Source organism: Somniosus microcephalus, chromosome 5, assembly GCF_052327205.1.
Source record: "Somniosus microcephalus isolate GS21.2 chromosome 5, FLI_Smic_1.0, whole genome shotgun sequence".
Classification (NCBI taxonomy): domain Eukaryota; kingdom Metazoa; phylum Chordata; class Chondrichthyes; order Squaliformes; family Somniosidae; genus Somniosus; species Somniosus microcephalus.
Window position 1 is genome coordinate 94,036,214 of NC_140991.1, and position 19,410 is coordinate 94,055,623.

Consider the following 19,410-nt stretch of genomic DNA (forward strand, 5'->3'; position numbering starts at 1 on the left):
CCGTGGAAATATATCATACGGCTGTTATGGAACACTTGCCCATCACCAGCCAATGTATCGCGCGGGAAACACGGAACGACCCAACATTGGCAAGGGTTTACGAATTAACCGTGAAAGTCTGGCCGGCGCAGGGTGACGCATCATTGCCGGCGTTTTCGGCAAGGAAGGACCAGTTGTCCGTCTGCCGGGGCACATTGATGTGCGGAGCCAGGGTGGTGGTCCCTCAAAAATTACAACATAAAGTGTTGCAGGACTTACATGAAGGTCATCTGGGGGGTGTCAAAATGAAAAGCCTCGCCAGAGCCTACGTCTGGTGGCCCGGCATTGACAGGGACATTGAGGAAGTAGCAAAAGCGTGCCAAGGGTGCCAGATGGTACAGAACGTACCACCACAAGCCCCACTACATCCGTGGGAGTGGCCCTCCACGCCATGGCAAAGGATCCACGTGGACTTCGCTGGCCCCTTCCTGGATGCGATGTTCCTTATTGTAGTGGATGCCCATTCAAAATGGCCGGAGGTCATAAAGATGTCATCAACGACAGCCGAAAAGACGGTTGCAGTCTTAAGGACCATTTTTGCCCGAAACGGGGTGCCCGAGCAAGTCTGTTCGGACAATGGGCCACAATTTGTGGCAGAAGAATTTCAAGCATTCCTAAAAAGGAATGGAGTGCGACATTATACGTCCGCACCATATCATCCGGCTACAAATGGGCTGGCAGAGCGATTTGTGCAGACTTTTAAAAAGGCCATCAGGCGATGGGGGAGGAAAGGTTGCCACTACAACACAAGGTGGACAACTTCCTATTCGCATACCATAATGCTGCACATACGGTGACCAACCAGGCCCCCGCCGTCATGTTCTTTAATAGAAGGTTAAAGTCTCGCCTTGAATTGCTCAGACCAAACATTTGGAGAGATGTGGAAAACCGAGTATTTCGTAGGGCTCCTGACAGACAGACACAGAGCTTCGAGGTGGGGCAGCAAGTGTTGGCCTGTGATTATAGGAATGAAAAGTGGCGGTCTGGTACGATAAAGGCCCGCCAGGGACCCTTGATGTACACAGTTGAGACAGGGGAAGGCATAATCAGACGACATGCTGATCAACTTGTGGAGTCCAGAAACCCAACTGATTCACTACCTCAAACGTCTCAGCACATTGTTACAGCGGAATCACGGCCCAGCTCATCGTTAGAGGTCTCAGGATTGCGAGGAGTTCAGCACTCCAGTGATCTCCACGGCACAGGATGTGCCATCAGACACCGACGAGTCCAGCGATGAAGAGGTGACGGAAGTACCGCCGCCTACACCGAGACCGACTAGAGAAAGACGTTATCCTAGTCGAGACAGGAGGCCTCCTCAGAGACTGAATCTATAACATGTTTCTGTTTATATATATATATATAAGTAGACAACTCTTGATGTAAAAATGTTATGTATATTGTGTTACCAAATGTTATTAGCCCTAGTTATGGGGCATCTATTGACTTAATTGCACGGGTACGTTTTAATTAAAAGGGGAGGAATGTTGTGTATGTAATAGGTATGTTACTTTAAACCTATGGCCAGGGCAGCACTACTTTGTAGGGCGTAGTGATACCGTAGTACCACTCCTGGCCATAGGGGTATAAATAGTACTGTGGGTACTGATCTCCCCTCAGTTTCCCGCCTGTTGGTATTAAGTAAAGACCTACGTTGAATCTTCCAAGCTGTCTCGTCATTATTGCATTAAGTATAGACACATACTTTATAGTAAGGATCAGTGCTTGGGCCTCAGCTATTCACAATCTACATCAGTGATTTGGATGAGGGGACCAAATGTAATATATCCATGTTTGCTGATGATACAAAGCTGGGTGGGAATGTAAGTTGTGAGGAGGATGCAAGAAGGCTTCAAGGGGATATAGACAGGCTAAGTGAGTGGGCAAGAACATGGCAATTGGAATATAATATGGAGAAATGTGAAGTTATCCATTTTGGTAGGAAAAATAGAAAAGCAGAGTATTTTTTAAATGTTGAAAAATTGGGAAATGTTGGTGTTCAGAGGGACCTTGGTGTTCTTGTACACGAATCACTGAAAGCTAACATGCAAATACAGCAAACAATTAGGAAAGCAAATGGTATGTTGGCCTTTATTACAAGAGGATTTGAGTATAAGAGTAAAGACGTCTTACTGCAATTATATAGATGTAGGAAGTCACACAACACCAGGTTATAGTCCAACAGCTTAGAAAGATTACCTGTAATCATTTGGCAGTTTTCTCTGACTATATATGCTGTGCCTGCATGCTTCTCTTCACTTCACCTGACGAAGGAGCAGCGCTCCGAAAGCTTGTGATTTCAAATAAAGCTGTTGGACTATAACCTGGTGTTGTGTGACTTCCTACATTTGTCCACCCCAGTCCAACTCCGGCATCTCCACATCATGCAATTATATAGGGCCCTGGTGAGGCCACACCTAGGGTACTGTGTACAGTTTTGGTCTCTTTACCTAAGGAAGGATATAGTTACCATAGACGGAGTGCAACGAAGGTACACCAGACTGGTTCCTGGGATGGGGGGATTGTCCTATGAGGAGAGATTGAGTAGACTAAGCCTATATTCTCTAGAGTTTAGAAGAATGAGAGGTGATCTCATTGAAACATACAAAATTCTTACAGGGCTTGACAGGGTAGATGCAGGGAGGATGTTTCCCCTGGCTGGGGAGTCTAGAACCAGGGGTCGCAGTCTCAGAACAAGGGGTCGGCAATTTAGGACTGAGATGAGGAGAAATTTCTTCATTCAGAGGGTGGTGAATCTTTGGAATTCTCTACCCCAGAGGGCTGTGGGGGCTCAGTCGTTGAGTATATTTAAGACAGAGATCGATAGATTTTGGACTATTAAGGGAATCAAGGGATATGGGGATAGCGCAGGAAAGTGGAGATGAGGTAGAAGATCAGCCATGATCTTATTGAATGGCAGAGCAGGCTCAAAGGGCCAAATGGCCTACCCCTGCTCCTATTTCTTATGTTCTTATGTTCTTATGAAGACCAACGCCTCCAATGCCTCATCGCTGAATCTGTGGGTTCTCCCCCTAGGGCGTGGATGTGCCATCAATGCAGATTTTTGAGTTGGCCAGCTCCTCATATGTGGCCTGCTTGTGGTTGTTGAGCAGCTGCCCAGCCAGCAATGCTGAGAATGAGGTTCTGCAGCATCAATGAACCTCCCCTTTAAGAACTGGAAAGAGCATATGGCAATGCTGACTTGTGATTAGCCTGCACCTGATATTGGTCAGCACTTTGAGTTTGACGCCACTGAGCTAGGCCATTAGCGCTTCATTTAATGCTCCAATGCTTTTTTTGTACACTGAGACTGAATTCTGCGTGCAGTCTGAATCATTCGTGCCTGGCGCTAATTCTCAATCTTTTCTAACATTAGCGCCCATTCCTGGGCTATCATGAATTTCTCCCCCTTATTATCCAAGCAGTATGTGGTCTCTTTATTCTTCCTACCCAAATGTGCCACCTCACACTTACTTATATTGACATTTATTTGCCAATCACATGTCCATTCAACTAGTTTATTAAAGTTTTCTTGTATTTTGTCGCCTTCTTCCTTTGTGCTAATTACACCCCGCAATTTGAAAAAGAAAGACTTGCATTGCTATAGCGCCTTTCACGACCACCAGACATCCCAAAGTGCTTCACAGCCAATGAAGTACTTTTTGAAGTGTAGTCACTGTTGTAATGTGGGAAACGTGGCAGCCAATTTGCGCAAAGCAAGCTCCCACAAACAGCAATGTGATAATGACCAGATAATCTGTTTCAGTGATGTTAACTGAGGGGGAAATATTGGCCAGGACATCGGGGATAACTCCCTGCTCTTCTTCAAAATAATGCCATAGAATCATTTATGTCCTCCTCAGAGCACAGACGGGGCCTTGGTTTAACGTCTCATCCAAAAGGCAGCACCTCCAGCAGTGCAGCACTCCCTCAGTACTGCACTGGAGTGTCAGGCTAAGTTTTTTGTGCTCAAGCCTCTGGAGTAGGACTTGAACCCACAACCTTCACGGTTCAGAGGCAAAGGGTGCTACCAACTGAGCCACTGGATGACACACTTGGTGGCATCCGCAAATTTTGAAATTGTACTTCCAATTCCAAATCATTCATGTAACTTGTGAACAACTGTGGTCCCCGCACTGTGGAGCACTACTTCCCACCTTTGGCCGGTCTGAGTAGTTACCCTTAACCCTTTGTTTTCTATTACCAAATAACGCAACTTTAACTGCTTTTGATTTCTTCTAATCTCTTGTCTATTTTGAGGCTTGTTAACAACATGCTCATGTTCTCAACTGCTGCAATCATAGCACAAGTTAAAATAAATCGTTCTGCTCACATTACCAGTGCCTTTCAGTATTTTAAAATTATAGATTATAGCTCTTCTTCATTTTCCTCCTCGATGTACATCAGTCCTCGTAACATATTATAGTCAATTCCTGATAATTCAATCATTTTTTGCCAAAGAAAATTGAGTTATCCAATAATTTCAATTAAGAAACTTTGATTCTAAGAGGATTATACTGTAATTTGAATTTCCCCGAAATGTTTTCCCATAAGCCAATGTTCTGGTGAAAAATTCTAAAAATTCCAAAATAATTTCCAAAGGGAACTGTTCCAAAGCCATTATTAAATCTCCTTGAAATGTATCTAAAGCTTTTTTTTACCAGCTTTATCCTGACTAGGTACTTTTGGGATGTTAATGGAAGCTTCGTGTTACTTTTTCCCATTTTCATTATACTTCCAAGTTCATGCATCAGTCATATAATAAACTGCAGTTTTGAATTTGGGCAGGCTGAGCAAAATGCTACTGTAGGTTTCCACTCACCTGTAATCAGGTAACATGTGGACAGATGTGATAAGCTCAATATTTTGTCTGTTATGCCAGCTGACCTAGAGGGATGTGGGATGTACTGGGTTAGGAGTGTGCTGCTGGCATTTGAAATATATTTCTAATGCAGGTCTCTTTTGAATGTTTTACCCGATCAGATTTTCTACACTAGGTGACAGTCTATTCCACAAGTCACCTCTAAATGGGAAGAAGCTGTTTCCTATATTAACACATGAGAGGTAATTTCTCAACTTTACAATGCCAATATGGAGCTTCATCCACTGGGAATGTATATCAGGAATTCAGCTGTGGGCTGTTCACTATTTCCCAAACATTAAATGGTTGGAAGATTGCCTGAAGTGTGCCCTTGAACTTACAATTTGCATTCCCAGAAGGCGAGGCTTACTGCCAGAAGTGTGACGTCAGAAACATTGCTCTTATAATTTCCTTACATATAATCCTAGCCTCTAAATCTTCTATTTTTGATCTGCATAAAATATCTCTCTATATATGCAACCTATCATACACGTACAGTGAGTAAAACTGGATATATGCTGTCGCGTAGTCTTACTAATATTTCATAGTGCAACAATGTCACTTCCTTTGATTTACATTTTAGTAATCTATTTGTACACAGTAGGGATATGGTAGTGCACTGGTTATATTACTGGACTAATAATCCAGAGAACACAAGTTAAAACCCCATTGTAGCAGTTCGCGAATTTGAATTCAATTTTAAAAAACTTGGAAATAAAAAGCTGTTATCAGTAAAAGTGACAATGAAGTTGTCAGATTGCCATTAAAACCCAACTGGTTCACTAATATACTTTGGGGAAGGAGCCTGCTGTGCTTACCTGGCCTGACCTATAGGTGACTCCAGTCCCACACCCTCTGAAGTGGCCTAGTAAGCCACTCAATTGTATCAAACAGAAGAAGGGCAACTATGGATGGGCAATAAAAGGCATGGCCAGTGACACCCACATGCTGAGAATGAATTTTTTTAAAACTCCCATATTTTATTTATTGACAACAGGCTCAGTATGTTAACTATTAACTGTGCATCTAGCTCCTTTTCTGGATTCACAATTTTTATAAGTACAACTATAATTTTTGAATCAGATTTTCTATTACTCTCAATATGGATTAATATAAATTGCTGGATACAAAATGGCATTTATGATTCCAAATATCTGCTCAGATCGAAATCTCTGCAGATAGTTTTGAATTAATTATTATTTCCTCCATACCTCTTTTTTTCCTAGCCACCTTGGTATCATATACAAAACAGTACATGCTACTTTTAAAATCTTCATCCATGATCACGTTAATACATTGTGAATAACAAAGATCCGAGGAGGATACTATTGCTGGTTGGAGCAATTACAGTAGCTAGTATTGATCATGCTAGTTTATTTTCTATGTTTGCCAATTTATCTTCCTCCTTGCAGCTTCTCCCCTTTTTCAGCTTTCACTTTGTCAGCTGCCTTCTGAACGGCAAGATCCAGAACACCCACCATTCTGTTACATTTTCAAAGAATTCCAATAAATTTGTTAGGAATTTTCAAAACCCCCATTGGCTTGGAATGATTCCTTTTCCTCTTATTAAATGCATTTGAATTACTTCTGTTGGATAATAGATTCCAGTATTTTTCCGACTTTAAGGCCGGAATTTTCACATTGCAGAATGTGTGGGTTTGGGACCGGGTCGGTGTTAAAAACACAGAAATTGACAGCGCATCGGGAACCTGCTGACTTCCGCATTTAACTGGGGTGCTTTTAGAAGTGCGCTACTGGTCCGTTCGGGAGAGGCGGGCAACCTCATTGAGGTAGTTAACTGCTCGTTTATAGACCCTTAACAGCCATTTTAACGTGAGGTTTCATCTTTAACTGGTTGTGCACCGGACTCACGGACCTCAGGAAACTCGCCTGTGAAGGGGAGGCAGAAGCTCAGTGGCCATTGTGCTACTTCATTAAGTGACAGCTGGAAAAAGCACATAAATACTCCCACCTTACACCTGCTTCCTTGCCTAATGGAAAGGCTCTTGCTGACACCATTTTGTGCAAAGATTTAGCTTTCAGGAGTTTGCAGGTGATTTCTGGAACCTCGGAAGCCACTCTCACCACATTGCAAGTCACTCTCACTATATTGGAGGATTGTGCTTCTGATCTCCACGTTACCTGACATCTATCAGATCAGCATGGTTGCCGCTTATGCTCTCTCACCTTGGACCTCAGATTCGGACAAAGATGAGCCCCAGCGACAACAACACCAGCCATAACAGCAGTAGCCACAACACCAGCAGCCTTCTCCTCACTGACCTGATGCTCCACAGGAGAGAGGGGGTCAGCACAGGGCTGCACTGTGCCGGAAGGACACCCCAACACAGGGTATACAGGCAGAGGATGAGCTTCCTGGACATGACTGAGCAGCAGTGTGTCAGGAGGCTCAGGCTATCGCGTCAGGTCATCGCAGACATTTGTAGCTTGCTGGAACAAGACCTGCTGCCCAGAGGACCTGGTGGACATGCCTTAGACACCACCATCCTCAACTTCTTCACCTCAGGCTCCTTCCAGGGATCTGCAGCAGACATTTGCAGGATCTTGCAGTCGGCCGCCCAAAAATGCATCACCCAGGTGACCGATGCCGTGTTTCACAAGTGAGCCAATTATGTACACATTGCCACTGATGAGGCCAGCGTTACTGAGTGGGTGCTCGGCTTTGCAGCTCCGGCTGGCTTCCCACAGGTGCAGGGCATCATCGACTGCACACATGTGGCCATCAAGGCATCCCCACATCACCCAGGCGTGTTTGTGGACTGCAAGGGCTTCCACTCCTTCAATGTGCAGCTCGTCTGCAACCATAAAAAGATCATGCATGTGTGCGCCAGATTCCCTGGGAGCTGTCATGACTCTTACGTGCTGCGCCAGCGCACCCTCCCTCAGCTCTTCGCACCTCCAAACAGACTTACCGGCTGGCTGCTTGGAGACAAGGACTATTCACTGAAGGCGTGGCTCATGACACCTTTGAGGAGGCCAAGCAATGAGGCCGAGGAGCGTTATAATGAAAGCCACATGTCCACAAGATGTGTCATAGAGCAAGCTATAGGCATGCTGGAGATGTGCTTCAGATGCCTTGACAGATCTGGAGGAGCCCTTCAGTATGCTCCAGCCAGGGTCTCCAGAATCATCGTCGTAAGCTGCGCGCTGCACAACACAGCGCAGCAGCGAGGATTGGAGCTGCAGGAGGAGCAAGGCGCAGAGCGCAAAGCCTCTTCAGAGGAGGACGAGGAGAAGGAGAAGGAAACTGAGGTGGAGATGGCACCAGCAGTGGTGCACATTGTTGCCTGGGAGGCCCGGGATGGCCTCATAATGGCCTGATTTACTTAACTTGCAGCAGTGCACCCATATGGCTCCCAGATGCTGTACCAACTTCCCACCAACACCACAAAGCAGTCCCAAAATGAGCTAATGATTCCTGTCAACCAAACACCCATTGCTCGAGGTTAAGTAATGTCTCACCATTCACTCCAAGCGACAAAGCCACTTCCCAGGTGGCAGGCAAAAATGGACATGATGGGATAGTGCAAAGAAATAAATTTATCTGCATCATAAATAGAACTGAAACTTAACACTAACACCCATGTGCATACCCTTGTGCATCTACGATTGTGTCATTTTTCTTTTTTGAGTGCTTTTATGAGTTGCAACCCTTGTGGCTTCAACAGGCTGCTCACTTCCCTGCTGTGACTCGTTAGACACTTTTGGCAGACATCCTCTGGGTTTTGGAGTCTGTGAGGGCCCCGCCAAAGACTGCTCCTCCTGCAAATGTGCAGCAGCAGATTCGGCCATCGGGATCTGAGGAAGCATGTGGGGCTCTGACTGAGGGGGAGGCAATGGGGGAGGAGTGGGAGCGCCTTGAGCAGAACCCCCACTTCCATGTCCCTGATGTAAGAAAACTACTAGGCACTTGGTCTGAGTATTAAACAAGGCTTTAATCAACTGGTTTTCAACATGGAGATCTAGTTGTGTCCTTCACTAGTTCCTGTTAAAGAATGTCCTGAGCAAGCTGGGCCCATGCCCGAGTATTGATACTCTCCCTGGACAGTGCCACCAGCAGGCCACCCAGTATTACTTCATAAGTCATTTCCACATGAATGACAAGATTTATGTCATCCCCTGTCATCATGATCCCTCTCATGGGCCACCTGCACTTCCCTGCTAGCAAGGAGCTGGAGAGCACTTTGCTGCACATCAGTGGGGCGATGAATGCCCAAGTTTACATTAATATCCCTCCTCAAGATGAGGTCAATGAGTGTCTGCAATCTGTTATTCACAGCAAGTATGTTCTCGTTCGACTGGCGCATTTGCTGCTTGATGCGCCATCAATAACTCCAGAAGACTAAGAGTTAAACTTATAACAAGTAGGCTTTTATTAACAAAAGAATACAAGCATGCCTCTGCTGGTAGACCGATCCTTAAAGCCAGGGGGACTGGAGGTCAATCACCTTTATACTTGGGCTTAGGGGTGGAGCCAGGGGCGGAGCCAGCTGAGGCATGCCCAGACATGTTCTGTACAGGCAGATTAGTGGTTTACCACATTCACCCCTTGTTTAAAATGAGTCCGGCGGGGTGAAGTGTCTCAGAAGTTCGTATAGGCAAGTCTCTCCGAGGGTCTTGTCTGCCGTAGTGATCGTCGTGGTGCCGGCTGCGGCGGTTCTTTTCCCGTGGCCATTTCCCGCGTGGGCCGGAGCACCGGCGTGTCATCTTTGTGGGTGCGGTGTCGGTGGGTGTATAAGGGTGGGTCACAGGGCCCTGGCGTGCCGTCTACTTGGGTTAGATGTGGATTCCCTTCTAGGGGTGTGTCGTGGGTAATGGTAGTGGGCAATGGTAATGGGTAGTGGGTAATGGTGTTTTCGGTGGCACCTGAGGGTGCAAGGTCTCGTATGGAGACCGTGTCCTCCCGCCCGTCAGGATACGCCACGTATGCATATTGTGGGTTGGCGTGGAGGAGGTGGACCCTTTCGACCAGGGGGTCTGTTTTATGGCTCCTCACATGCTTCCTGAGCAAGACGGGCCCTGGAGACGTCAGCCATGGCGGTAGCGATGTCCCCGAGGTGGATTTCCTAGGGAAGACGAACATTTTCTCGTGAGGGGTGGCGTTCGTGGCGGTACAGAGTAGTGACCGTATGGAGTGAAGCGCATCAGGGAAGACTTCTTGCCAGTGGGAGGTTGGGAGGCCTCTGGACTTTAAGGCTAGCATGGCGGTTTTCCACACTGTCGCGTTCTCCCTTTCTACTTGTCCGTTACCTCGGGGGTTGTAGCTGGTGGTCCTGCTCGTGGCTATCCCTTTTTCGAGCAGGTACTGGCGCAGCTCGTCGCTCGTGAACGACGAGCCCCTGTCACTATGGATGTAGCTGGGAAAACCGAATATGGCGAAGAGGTCATTGAGACATTTGATGACTGTGGCGCTGGTCATGTTCGGGAAGGGGATAGCGAACGGGAAATGGGAGTACTCGTCAATGATGTTGAGGAAGTACGTGTTGCGGTCAGAGGAGGGAAGGGGCCCTTTAAAATCTACGCTTAGGCGCTCGAAGGTGGCTTTTATCAGGTGCGCCCTATCTGGCCTATAAAAGTGCGGTTTGCATTCGGCACAGACTTGGCAGTTCCTGGTCATGGTCCTGACCTCCTCGATGGAGTAAGGCAGGTTGCGGGCCTTAATGAAGTGGAAAAACCTGGTGACCCCCGGGTGGCAGAGATCGTTGTGGAGGGCCCGTAGCCTATCGACCTGTGCGTTGGCACATGTTCCACGGGATAGGGCGTCTGGGGGCTCATTAAGTTTCCCGGGCCGGTATAAGATATCATAATTGTAGGTGGATAATTCGATCCTCCACCGCAATATCTTGTCGTTTTTGATTTTGCCCCTCTGCTTGTTATTGAACATAAATGCTACTGATCGTTGGTCAGTGAGCAGGGTGAAGCGTTTACCGGCCAGGTAATGCCTCCAATGCTGTACAGCCTCCACTATAGCCTGGGCCTCCTTTTCGACTGAGGAGTGTCTAATTTCGGGGCCCTGGAGGGTTCGTGAAAGGAAGGCCACGGGTCTCCCCGCCTAGTTAAGGGTTGTGGCCAGGGTGAAGTCAGACGCATCGCTCTCCACTTGGAAAGGGATGGACTCGTCCACGGCGTGCATTGTAGCCTTTGCAATGTCCTCTTTTATGCGGGTGAAGGCTGCACGGGCCTCTGCCGCCAGGGGGAAGGAGGTTGACTTGATAAGGGGCCGGGCTTTGTCCGCGTAATTGGGCACCCATTGGGCGTAATAAGAGAAAAACCTGATGCGCTATCAATTACTCAAAAGACTGAGGTTAAGCGAGTAACTAACAGGCTTTTATTAACAAGAGAATGAAGGTGTGCCTCGAGTGGTCGACCAGTCCAGAATACAGAGGGACTGTGGAGCAGTCACCTTTATACCTGGACTCGTGGCAGGAGTCAGCTGAGGCATGTACAGACATGTACACAGTGGAATACAAACACCCACACAGGCAGGTATAACAGTGGTTTACCACATTCACCCCTTGTTTAAAAATGAGTCCGGCGGGGTGAAGTGTATTAAAAGTTTGTGTATTGGAGTCTCTCCGGAGGTCTTGTCTGCCGCTGTGATCAACGTGGCGACGGCAGGGGTAGTGAAGCTTCCGGCGTCGAGTCCCGCGTAGGCTGGGGCACTGGTGTGTAGTCCTCGTGGGTGTCGAGCGGGTCGCGGGGCCCAGGCGTGCCGTCTGCTGGGGTTGGATATTGGATCGTGGGGGGGGGGTGGTAGTGGGTAGTGGGTTACTGGGGCCCCCGAGGGTGCGAGGTCTTGTATGGAGACTGTGTCCTCCCGCCCGTCCGGGTACGCAATGTAAGCATACTGGGGGTTGGCGTGGAGGAGGTCGACCCTCTCGACCAGGGCGTCCGTTTTATGGGTCCTCACGTGTCTTCTCAGTAGGACCGGCCCTGGGGACGTCAGCCATGGCGGTAGCGATGTCCCCGATGTGGACTTCCTTGGAAAGGCAAACATTTTCTCATGAGGGGTGGCGTTAGTGGCAGTGCAGAGCAGTGACTGAGTAGAGTGGAGCGCATCGGGGAGCACATCCTGCCAGCGGGAGGTCGGAAGGCCCCTAGACTTTAAGGCTAGCAGGGCGGCCTTCCAAACTGTCGCATTCTCTCTTTCCACCTGTCCGTTCCCCCGGGGGTTGTAACTGGTGGTCCTGCTTGTGGCAATACCCCTAGCGAGCAGGTACTGGCGGTGTTCGTCGCTCATAAACGATGAGCCCCGGTCGCTATGGATATAGCTGGGGAAACCGAACAGGGTGAAGAGGTCGTTCAGACATTTAATGACCGTGGCACTGGTCATGTCCGGGCAGGGGATGGCGAACGGGAAACGGGAGTACTCATCAATAATGTTGAGGAAGTACACATTGCGGTCGGAGGAGGGGAGAGGCCCTTTAAAATCAATGCTCAGGCGCTCGAAGGGGCGAGTGGCTTTTATCAGGTGAGCCCTGTCTGGTCTATAAAAGTGCAGTTTGCACTCAGCGCAGACTTGGCAGTTTCTGGTCATGGTCCTGACCTCCTCAATGGAGTAAGGCAGGTTGCGGGCCTTGATGAAGTGGAAGAACCTGGTGACCCCCGGGTGGCAGAGGTCATTGTGGAGGGCCCGCAGTCTATCGATCTGCGCGCTGGCGCAGGTGCCACGCGATAGAGCATCCGGGGGTTCATTGAGCTTCCCAGGCCGGTACAAGATCTCGTAATTGTAGGTGGAAAGTTCGATTCTCCACCTCAAGATCTTGTTGTTTTTGATTTTGCCCCTCTGCTTGTTGTTAAACATAAAAGCAACTGAACGCTGGTCAGTGAGCAGGGTAAATCGTTTTCCGGCCAGGTAGTGCCTCCAATGACGCACAGCCTCCACAATAGCCTGGGCCTCCTTCTCAACAGCGGAGTGTCTGGTCTCCGGGCCCTGGAGGGTTCGTGAAAAGAAGGCCACGGGTCTCCCCGCCTGATTAAGGGTAGCGGCCAGGGCAAAGTCGGACGCGTCGCTTTCCACCTGGAAGGGGATGGATTCGCCCACTGCATGCATGGTGGCTTTGGCAATGTCTTCCTTGATACGGTGGAAGGCTAAGCGGGCCTCTGCCGTCAAGGGAAAAGAGGTGGACTTGATCAGCGGATGGGCCTTGTCCGCATAGTAGGGGACCCACTGGGCGTAATAGGAGAAATACCCTAGGCACCTCTTCAGGGCCTTGAGGCAGTGGGGCAGTGGGAGTTCCATAAGGGGACGCATCCGGTCGGGGTCGGGACCGATGACTCCGTGTTCCACAACACAGCCAAGGATGGCGAGGCGGGTTGTGCGGAATATGCACTTCTCCTTGTTATACGTCAGGTTCAGGAGTTGGGCGGTGCAGAGGAATTTTTCGAGGTTTGCGTCATGGTCCTGCAAGTCATGGCCGCAGATGGTCACATTGTCCAGATATGGGAAAGTGGCCTGCAACGCATTTTGATCGACCATCCGGTCCATCTCCCTTTGGAAGACGGAGACCCCGTTGGTGACGCCAAAGGGAACCCTAAGGAAGTGATAGAGGCGGCCGTTTGCCTCAAAGGCAGTATACTGGCGGTCCTCAGGGCGGATAGGAAGCTGGTGGTACGCTGATTTCAGGTCAATGGTCGAGAAGACGCGGTACTGCGCGATCTGGTTGACCATATCAGCTATGCGGGGGAGTGGGTAAGCGTCCAGCAGGGTGTAGCGATTTATTGTCTGGCTGTAGTTGATGACCAGGCGCTGCTTCTCGCCGGTCTTAACGACCACAACCTGGGCTCGCCAGGGGCTGGTGCTGCCCTCAATAATCCCCTCCTTCAGGAGCCGCTCCACTTCGGTTTTAATGAAAACCCTGTCCCCGGCACTGTATCGCCTGCTCTTTGTGGCGATGGGCTTACAGTCGGGGGTGAGGTTAGCAAACAGTGGGGGGGGGGGTGACTCTGAGTGTGGAGAGGTTGCACCTGGTGCGCGGCGGGCAGTTTGGAAGCTGCTGGCTGCGGACTGTGAGTGGGGGGAGGGGTCCACCATACGCCATCGTAACACTTTTAAGGTGGCACTGAAAATCTAACCCCAGTAGAACGGCAGCGCAGAGGTGGGGCAGGACCAGAAGTTTAAAATTATCGTACACAGTCCCGTCTACTAAGAGTGTCACCACACAGTAGCCGCCAGTGTCCGCCGACTGGGACTCGGAGGCCATAGAAATCCGCTGGTGCGCAGGCAGGACTGGGAGAGAGCAACGCCGCACCGTGTCGGGGTGGATGAAGCTCTCCGTGCTCCCAGAGTCAAAAAGGCAGGTTGTTTCGTGACCATTTACCTTAATGTCCATTGTGGACCGGGCCAGTTGGTGCGGTCTCGCTTGGTCCAGCATAACGGAGGCCAGCGTAGGGGTCGGTGTGTCACTGCGGGTATCAGATGAGGCGGTGTTGGGGGCCTGCTGCGTCCCGGCTGGCGTCCAAGATGGCGGCGTCCATGATCCCCATGTGGCTGGAGGCGTCCAAAATGGCTGCTGTTCTGGTGGTTCGCACATGGCTGGGGAGGCCCAAGATGGCGGCCCGCACGGCCCACATGCGGCGCTGCTGGGGTTCGGGTGGCTTTGGCCCTGCAGACTCTGGCGTAGTGTCCCTTCTTCCCGCAGCCCGAGCAGATCGCATTTTTCGCCGGGCAGCGCGCTCTTGGGTGTTTGGCCTGGCCACAGAAGTAGCATTTCTGGCCATGGGACACTGTTGCGGTAGTTGGGCCGTTGCTGGGATGTGGCTGGGGTGGCACGGCGCTATGAGACGGTCCTACCGTGTCCCAAGCTGTCATTCCCCGCAGCGTCCACGGTGCAGAGGAGTAGGCATCCATGCCCCGGTAGGCTGCGTCCAATGATAGTGCGAGTTCAGAGGCCTTGTTGAGGTCGAGGTCACTCTGCTCCAACAGTCGCTGTCGGGTGTAATTGGACCTGTGGCCCGCTATAAAAGCGTCCCGGATAAGTTCCTCTGTGTACACGGCGGCCTTTACATCCTTACAACCACAGGCCCGGCCAAGCACAGACAGTGCCTGAAGGTATTCCTCGGTCGATTCCCCAGGTTGTTGTTTACGACTCCCCAAGGGGTGCCTGGCGTATACCTCGTTCACTGGGCGCGTTTACTGGTCCTTGAGGAGCTTGAGAGCAGCCGTGTACGAGGTCGCGTCCTGGATGACCGAGTACGCTCGGTGGTTCACTTTGGGGGTCAGGACATCCAGTTTGTCCTCATCCGATTTGACCGTTGCAGCGGAGGCGATCAGGAATTTTTCAAAGCACCTAAGCCAGTGAGCAAACTTGGTGGATGCGTCCGCCTCCCGATGGTCTAAGTCCAGGCATGCTGGTGTGAGGATCTTCTCCATTATAAAAAAATCTTGTTAATAAAATTGATGCGCTATCAATTACTCAAAAGACTGAGGTTAAGCGAGTAACTAACAGGCTTTTATTAACAAGAGAATGAAGGTGTGCCTCGAGTGGTCGACCAGTCCAGAATACAGAGGGACTGTGGAGCAGTCACCTTTATACCTGGACTCGTGGGAGGAGTCAGCCGAGGCATGTACAGGCATGTACACAGTGGAATACAAACACCCACACAGGCAGGTATAACAGTGGTTTACCACAAAACCCCAGACATCTCTTCAGGGCTTTGAGGCAGTGAGGCAGGGGTAGTTCCAGAAGGGGGCGCATTCGGTCGGGGTCGGGGCCGATGACTCCGTTTTCCACTACACAGCCAAGGATAGCGAGGCGGGTGGTGCGAAACATACACTTTTCTTTGTTGTATGTCAAATTTAAGCGCTGGGCTGTTCGGAGGAATTTTTCTAGATTGGCGTCATGGCCCTGCTGGTCATGGCCGCAGATGGTGACATTGTCCAGGTAGGGAAAAGTGGCCTGCAGCGCGTTCTGGTCAACCATCCGGTCCATCTCCCTTTGGAAGACTGAGACCCCATTGGTGACGCCAAAGGGGACTCTGAGGAAGTGGTAGAGGCGACCGTTTGCCTCGAAGGCAGTATACTGGTTGTCTTCAGGTCTGATAGGGAGTTGGTGGTATGCCGACTTCAGGTCAATGGTAGAGAATACCCGGTACTGTGCAATCTGATTGACCATATCAGATATGCGGGGAAGGGGTTATGCGTCTAATTGGGTATACCTATTGATTGTTTGACTGTAGTCAATGACCAGGCGCTGTTTCTCGCCGGTCTTCACAACCACTACTTGGGCTCGCCATGGGCTGGTGCTGCCCTCGATAATCCCCTCCCGCAGGAGTCTCTCTACTTCTATTTTAATGAAGCTTCTATCCCCGGCACTGTACCGCCTGCTTTTTGTTGCGATGGGCTTGCAGTCGTGGGCGAGATTAGCAAACAATGGGGGGGGGCTGACTTTCAGGGTGGATAGGCTGCATATTGTGCGCGGCGGTTGTTTTAAATTTTGCCGGCTGCAGACTGTAAGTGGGGGCAGGGGCCCGCCGTACGCCATCGTGACACTCTCTAGGTGGCACTGGAAATCCAGTCCCAGTAGCACAGCAGCGCAGAGCTGTGGCAGGACAAGGAGTTTAAAGTCTTTGTACACTGTGCCCATTACTGTCAGGGTCGCTACACAGTAGCCGCCGACGTCTGCCGTATGGGACTTGGAGGCCATAGAGACCCGGTGGCGCGTGGGCATGACTGATAGGGAGTAGCGTCGCACCGTGTCGGGGTGGATAAAGCTCGCCGTGCTCCCGCAGTCAAATAGACAGTTTGTTGCGTGACCGTTTACCTTGATGTCCATCGTGGACCTGGCCAGTTGGTGAGGCCTGGATTGGTCCAGGATGATGGAGGCCATCCTTGAGGTCCGTGGGTCGCTGTTGTACTCGCGCGAGGCAGTGGGGGAGTCAGGGGCCTGGTCCCAAAGTGACGTCCAAGATGGCGGCCCGCACCGCTCACACGCGGCTGGTGATGTCCAAGATGGCGGCCCGCACGGCTCACACGCGGCTGGTGGTGTCCAAGATGGCGACCTGCACGGCTCACACGCGGCGCTGCTGGAGTTGGTCGGTTTCGCCCTGCACACTTTGGCATAGTGCCCCTTCTTTCCGCATTTGGAGCAGATCGCGTCCTTCGCCGGGCAGTGTTGTCTGGGGTGCTTGGCCTGGCCACAGAAATAGCACTTTGAGCCTCTGGACATCGCAGCTGTAGTTGGGCTGCAGGTGGGTGGTGGTGGCGTGGCGCAGGCCTGTGGCCTTACCGTGTCCCAAGATGGTGGCCCCCGCGACATCCACGGGGCAGGGAGGGCCGTATGGTCGGGGGGGTAGGCATCCATGTTTCGGAGGGCCACGTCCAGCGAGTTAGCAAGGGCCACAGCCTTCTGCAGGTTGAGCCCACTTTGCTCTAGCAGTCTCTGTCGAGTGTAGCTGGACCTGATGCCGGCGACGTAGGCGTCTCTGATTAGGTCATCAGTATTTTCCGCGGCCGTCACCGATTTGCACTTGCAGTCCCGGCTGAGGACTCTCAGTGCCCGTAGGTATTTGTCACCCGATTCCCCGGGTCGCTGTTTGCGGGTAGCCAGGAGGTGTCTAGCGTAGACCTTGTTGACTGGCTTAGTATATTGTTCTTTTAGTATCGTGATAGCGGCCGTGTAGGATACAGCATCTTGGATAATCGAATATACTTGGTGGCTCACCTGTGAGTTCAGTACTAGCAGTTTGTCGGCTTCGGTCCTGACGGTAGTGCTGGAGGCCTGCAGGAATGCTTCGAAGCAGCTCAGCCAGTGCTCAAAGTTATTTGATGCATCCGCCGTTTGAGGGTCCAGTTCCAGGCGTTCCGGTTTCAGGATTTGCTCCATTTCAAAACCTTTTGTTAATAAAATTGATGCGCCATCAATAACTCCAGAAGACTAAGAGTTAAACTTATAACAAGTAGGCTTTTATTAACAAAAGAATACGAGCATGCCTCTGCTGGTAGACCGATCCTTAAAGCCAGGGGGACTGGAGGTCAATCACCTTTATACCTGGGCTTAGGGGTGGAGCCAGGGGCGGAGCCAGCTGAGGCATGCCCAGACATGTTCTGTACAGGCAGATTAGTGGTTTACCACACTGCTCCATGCAGGTGGCCATCCTTTCCATGGAACAGCACATCGTCGTCATCGCCTGCGACATGGTGTTGCTCATGTTGGAGATGGACTCCTCCATTCTCTGTACATCTGCACACATCGTGGCTGCAAAAGCTGCCAGAGCCTCATACAATTGTTGCTGCCCCTCCAAGATCACCTTCTTTATTGATGGCCCCGAGGTTTCAGCATCTACATCCAGCTGAGCAGAGCTAAGAGTATCCTGCGGCCTGCGGTGAGCAGTCTCCACTGCTGTCCCCGTCTCCACCATCTCCTCTTGCTCACTTGTGATGTTTGAGACATCAGGTGACAACACTACTCTATGTCTAGGTGGACCCACTGAGATACACATATCTGCGCTGGTGCTGGGTGCACACTCAGAGAGTGGAGCTTCCTCTGAGGAGCTGTATTCCTCCTCTGGCTGGATAGTCGGGGGGTGGGGGCACTTGATGGACCTGTGGGAGAGTAAAGAGATGAATTAGAAGTCTTATGATAAGAATGTGTAACGTGTAAGGGGGGTGGCGGGTGTGGCGCGTGCGCCCAGTCAGTTATGCCCCTGACTGTTCTGTGAGCGGTTCGAATCGCTCCCACGTCCCTTGGGTTCTAGACACCAGACTTAGGTACAGGCGGCGATACAGAAAGACTCGAGTAGACAGGTGGCTTGGATGTAAGAAAACTAGGATTTTATTAAAACAGAAATTAACACAGTCTTACGAGAAATTACTAGCATAAAATACAGGCAAATACAAAATAACTATACTTATACAGGGAATGAGGAGCACACGGCACATCGAGGGAAAAACAAACTATATTAACAATCGCCTTATCCTTATCTCACCCCCTATACCTAACTAGATTAAGCTATGAGGGGCCAGAATTCATGCTCACCAATCCAAAACAAGGTCAACTGTTAACGAAATGCAGATTTTGAGGTTTGGTTCTCTGTCCTCTTAGGTGCCCCGTCGCCATGTGGTCTTCAGAGGCGCAGTGCGGGAGCTGCTACTGTGACGCACCTTCTTCTCCTCCGCTACCGTCGTCGTCTTGTCCCGATGGGTTCTCCTCTTCTTCTCCCTCGGGCGGTCGTCGGCAGTAATGTTATGTTTATCAGACAGTTAACAGTCTTTGTTGTTTAGATTTTGTTACCCATGCGTCAAACGACAATATATTCATGGTGGCATAGACACCTGCGTTACAGTGTTCAACAAGATGTTTGTCTTCCCAAGTGCCAGCTTATAACTCGGCGCTTGGTCTTTATCGATATGTTTTTCGCTGCCCTGCTCTGCCCTTATTGAGTTTTATCGTCTTCTTCATCTCTACTCGTCTCGTCTACCTGCTCAAATTTCGTCTCGCCCCTTTTTGCGGCCTGGGCGTCCCAGATGACGAGGGGCTTGGGTCTCGTTC

At 50.3% G+C, this 19,410-nt stretch overlaps 1 protein-coding gene across 1 annotated transcript in view; it reads right to left on the reverse strand.

The window, feature by feature from the left end:
* The window catches only part of LOC147117213 (uncharacterized), a 51,465-nt gene extending 33,676 nt beyond the window's left edge, over positions 1–17,789 (reverse strand). The window contains exon 1 of the mRNA XM_085989348.1: positions 16,684–17,789. Within this exon, the coding sequence (XP_085845474.1) occupies positions 16,684–17,745 (1,062 nt within the window). The 5' untranslated portion in view covers positions 17,746–17,789. The remainder of the gene's footprint in view (positions 1–16,683) is intronic.
* Between the last annotated feature and the right edge of the window lie 1,621 nt (positions 17,790–19,410).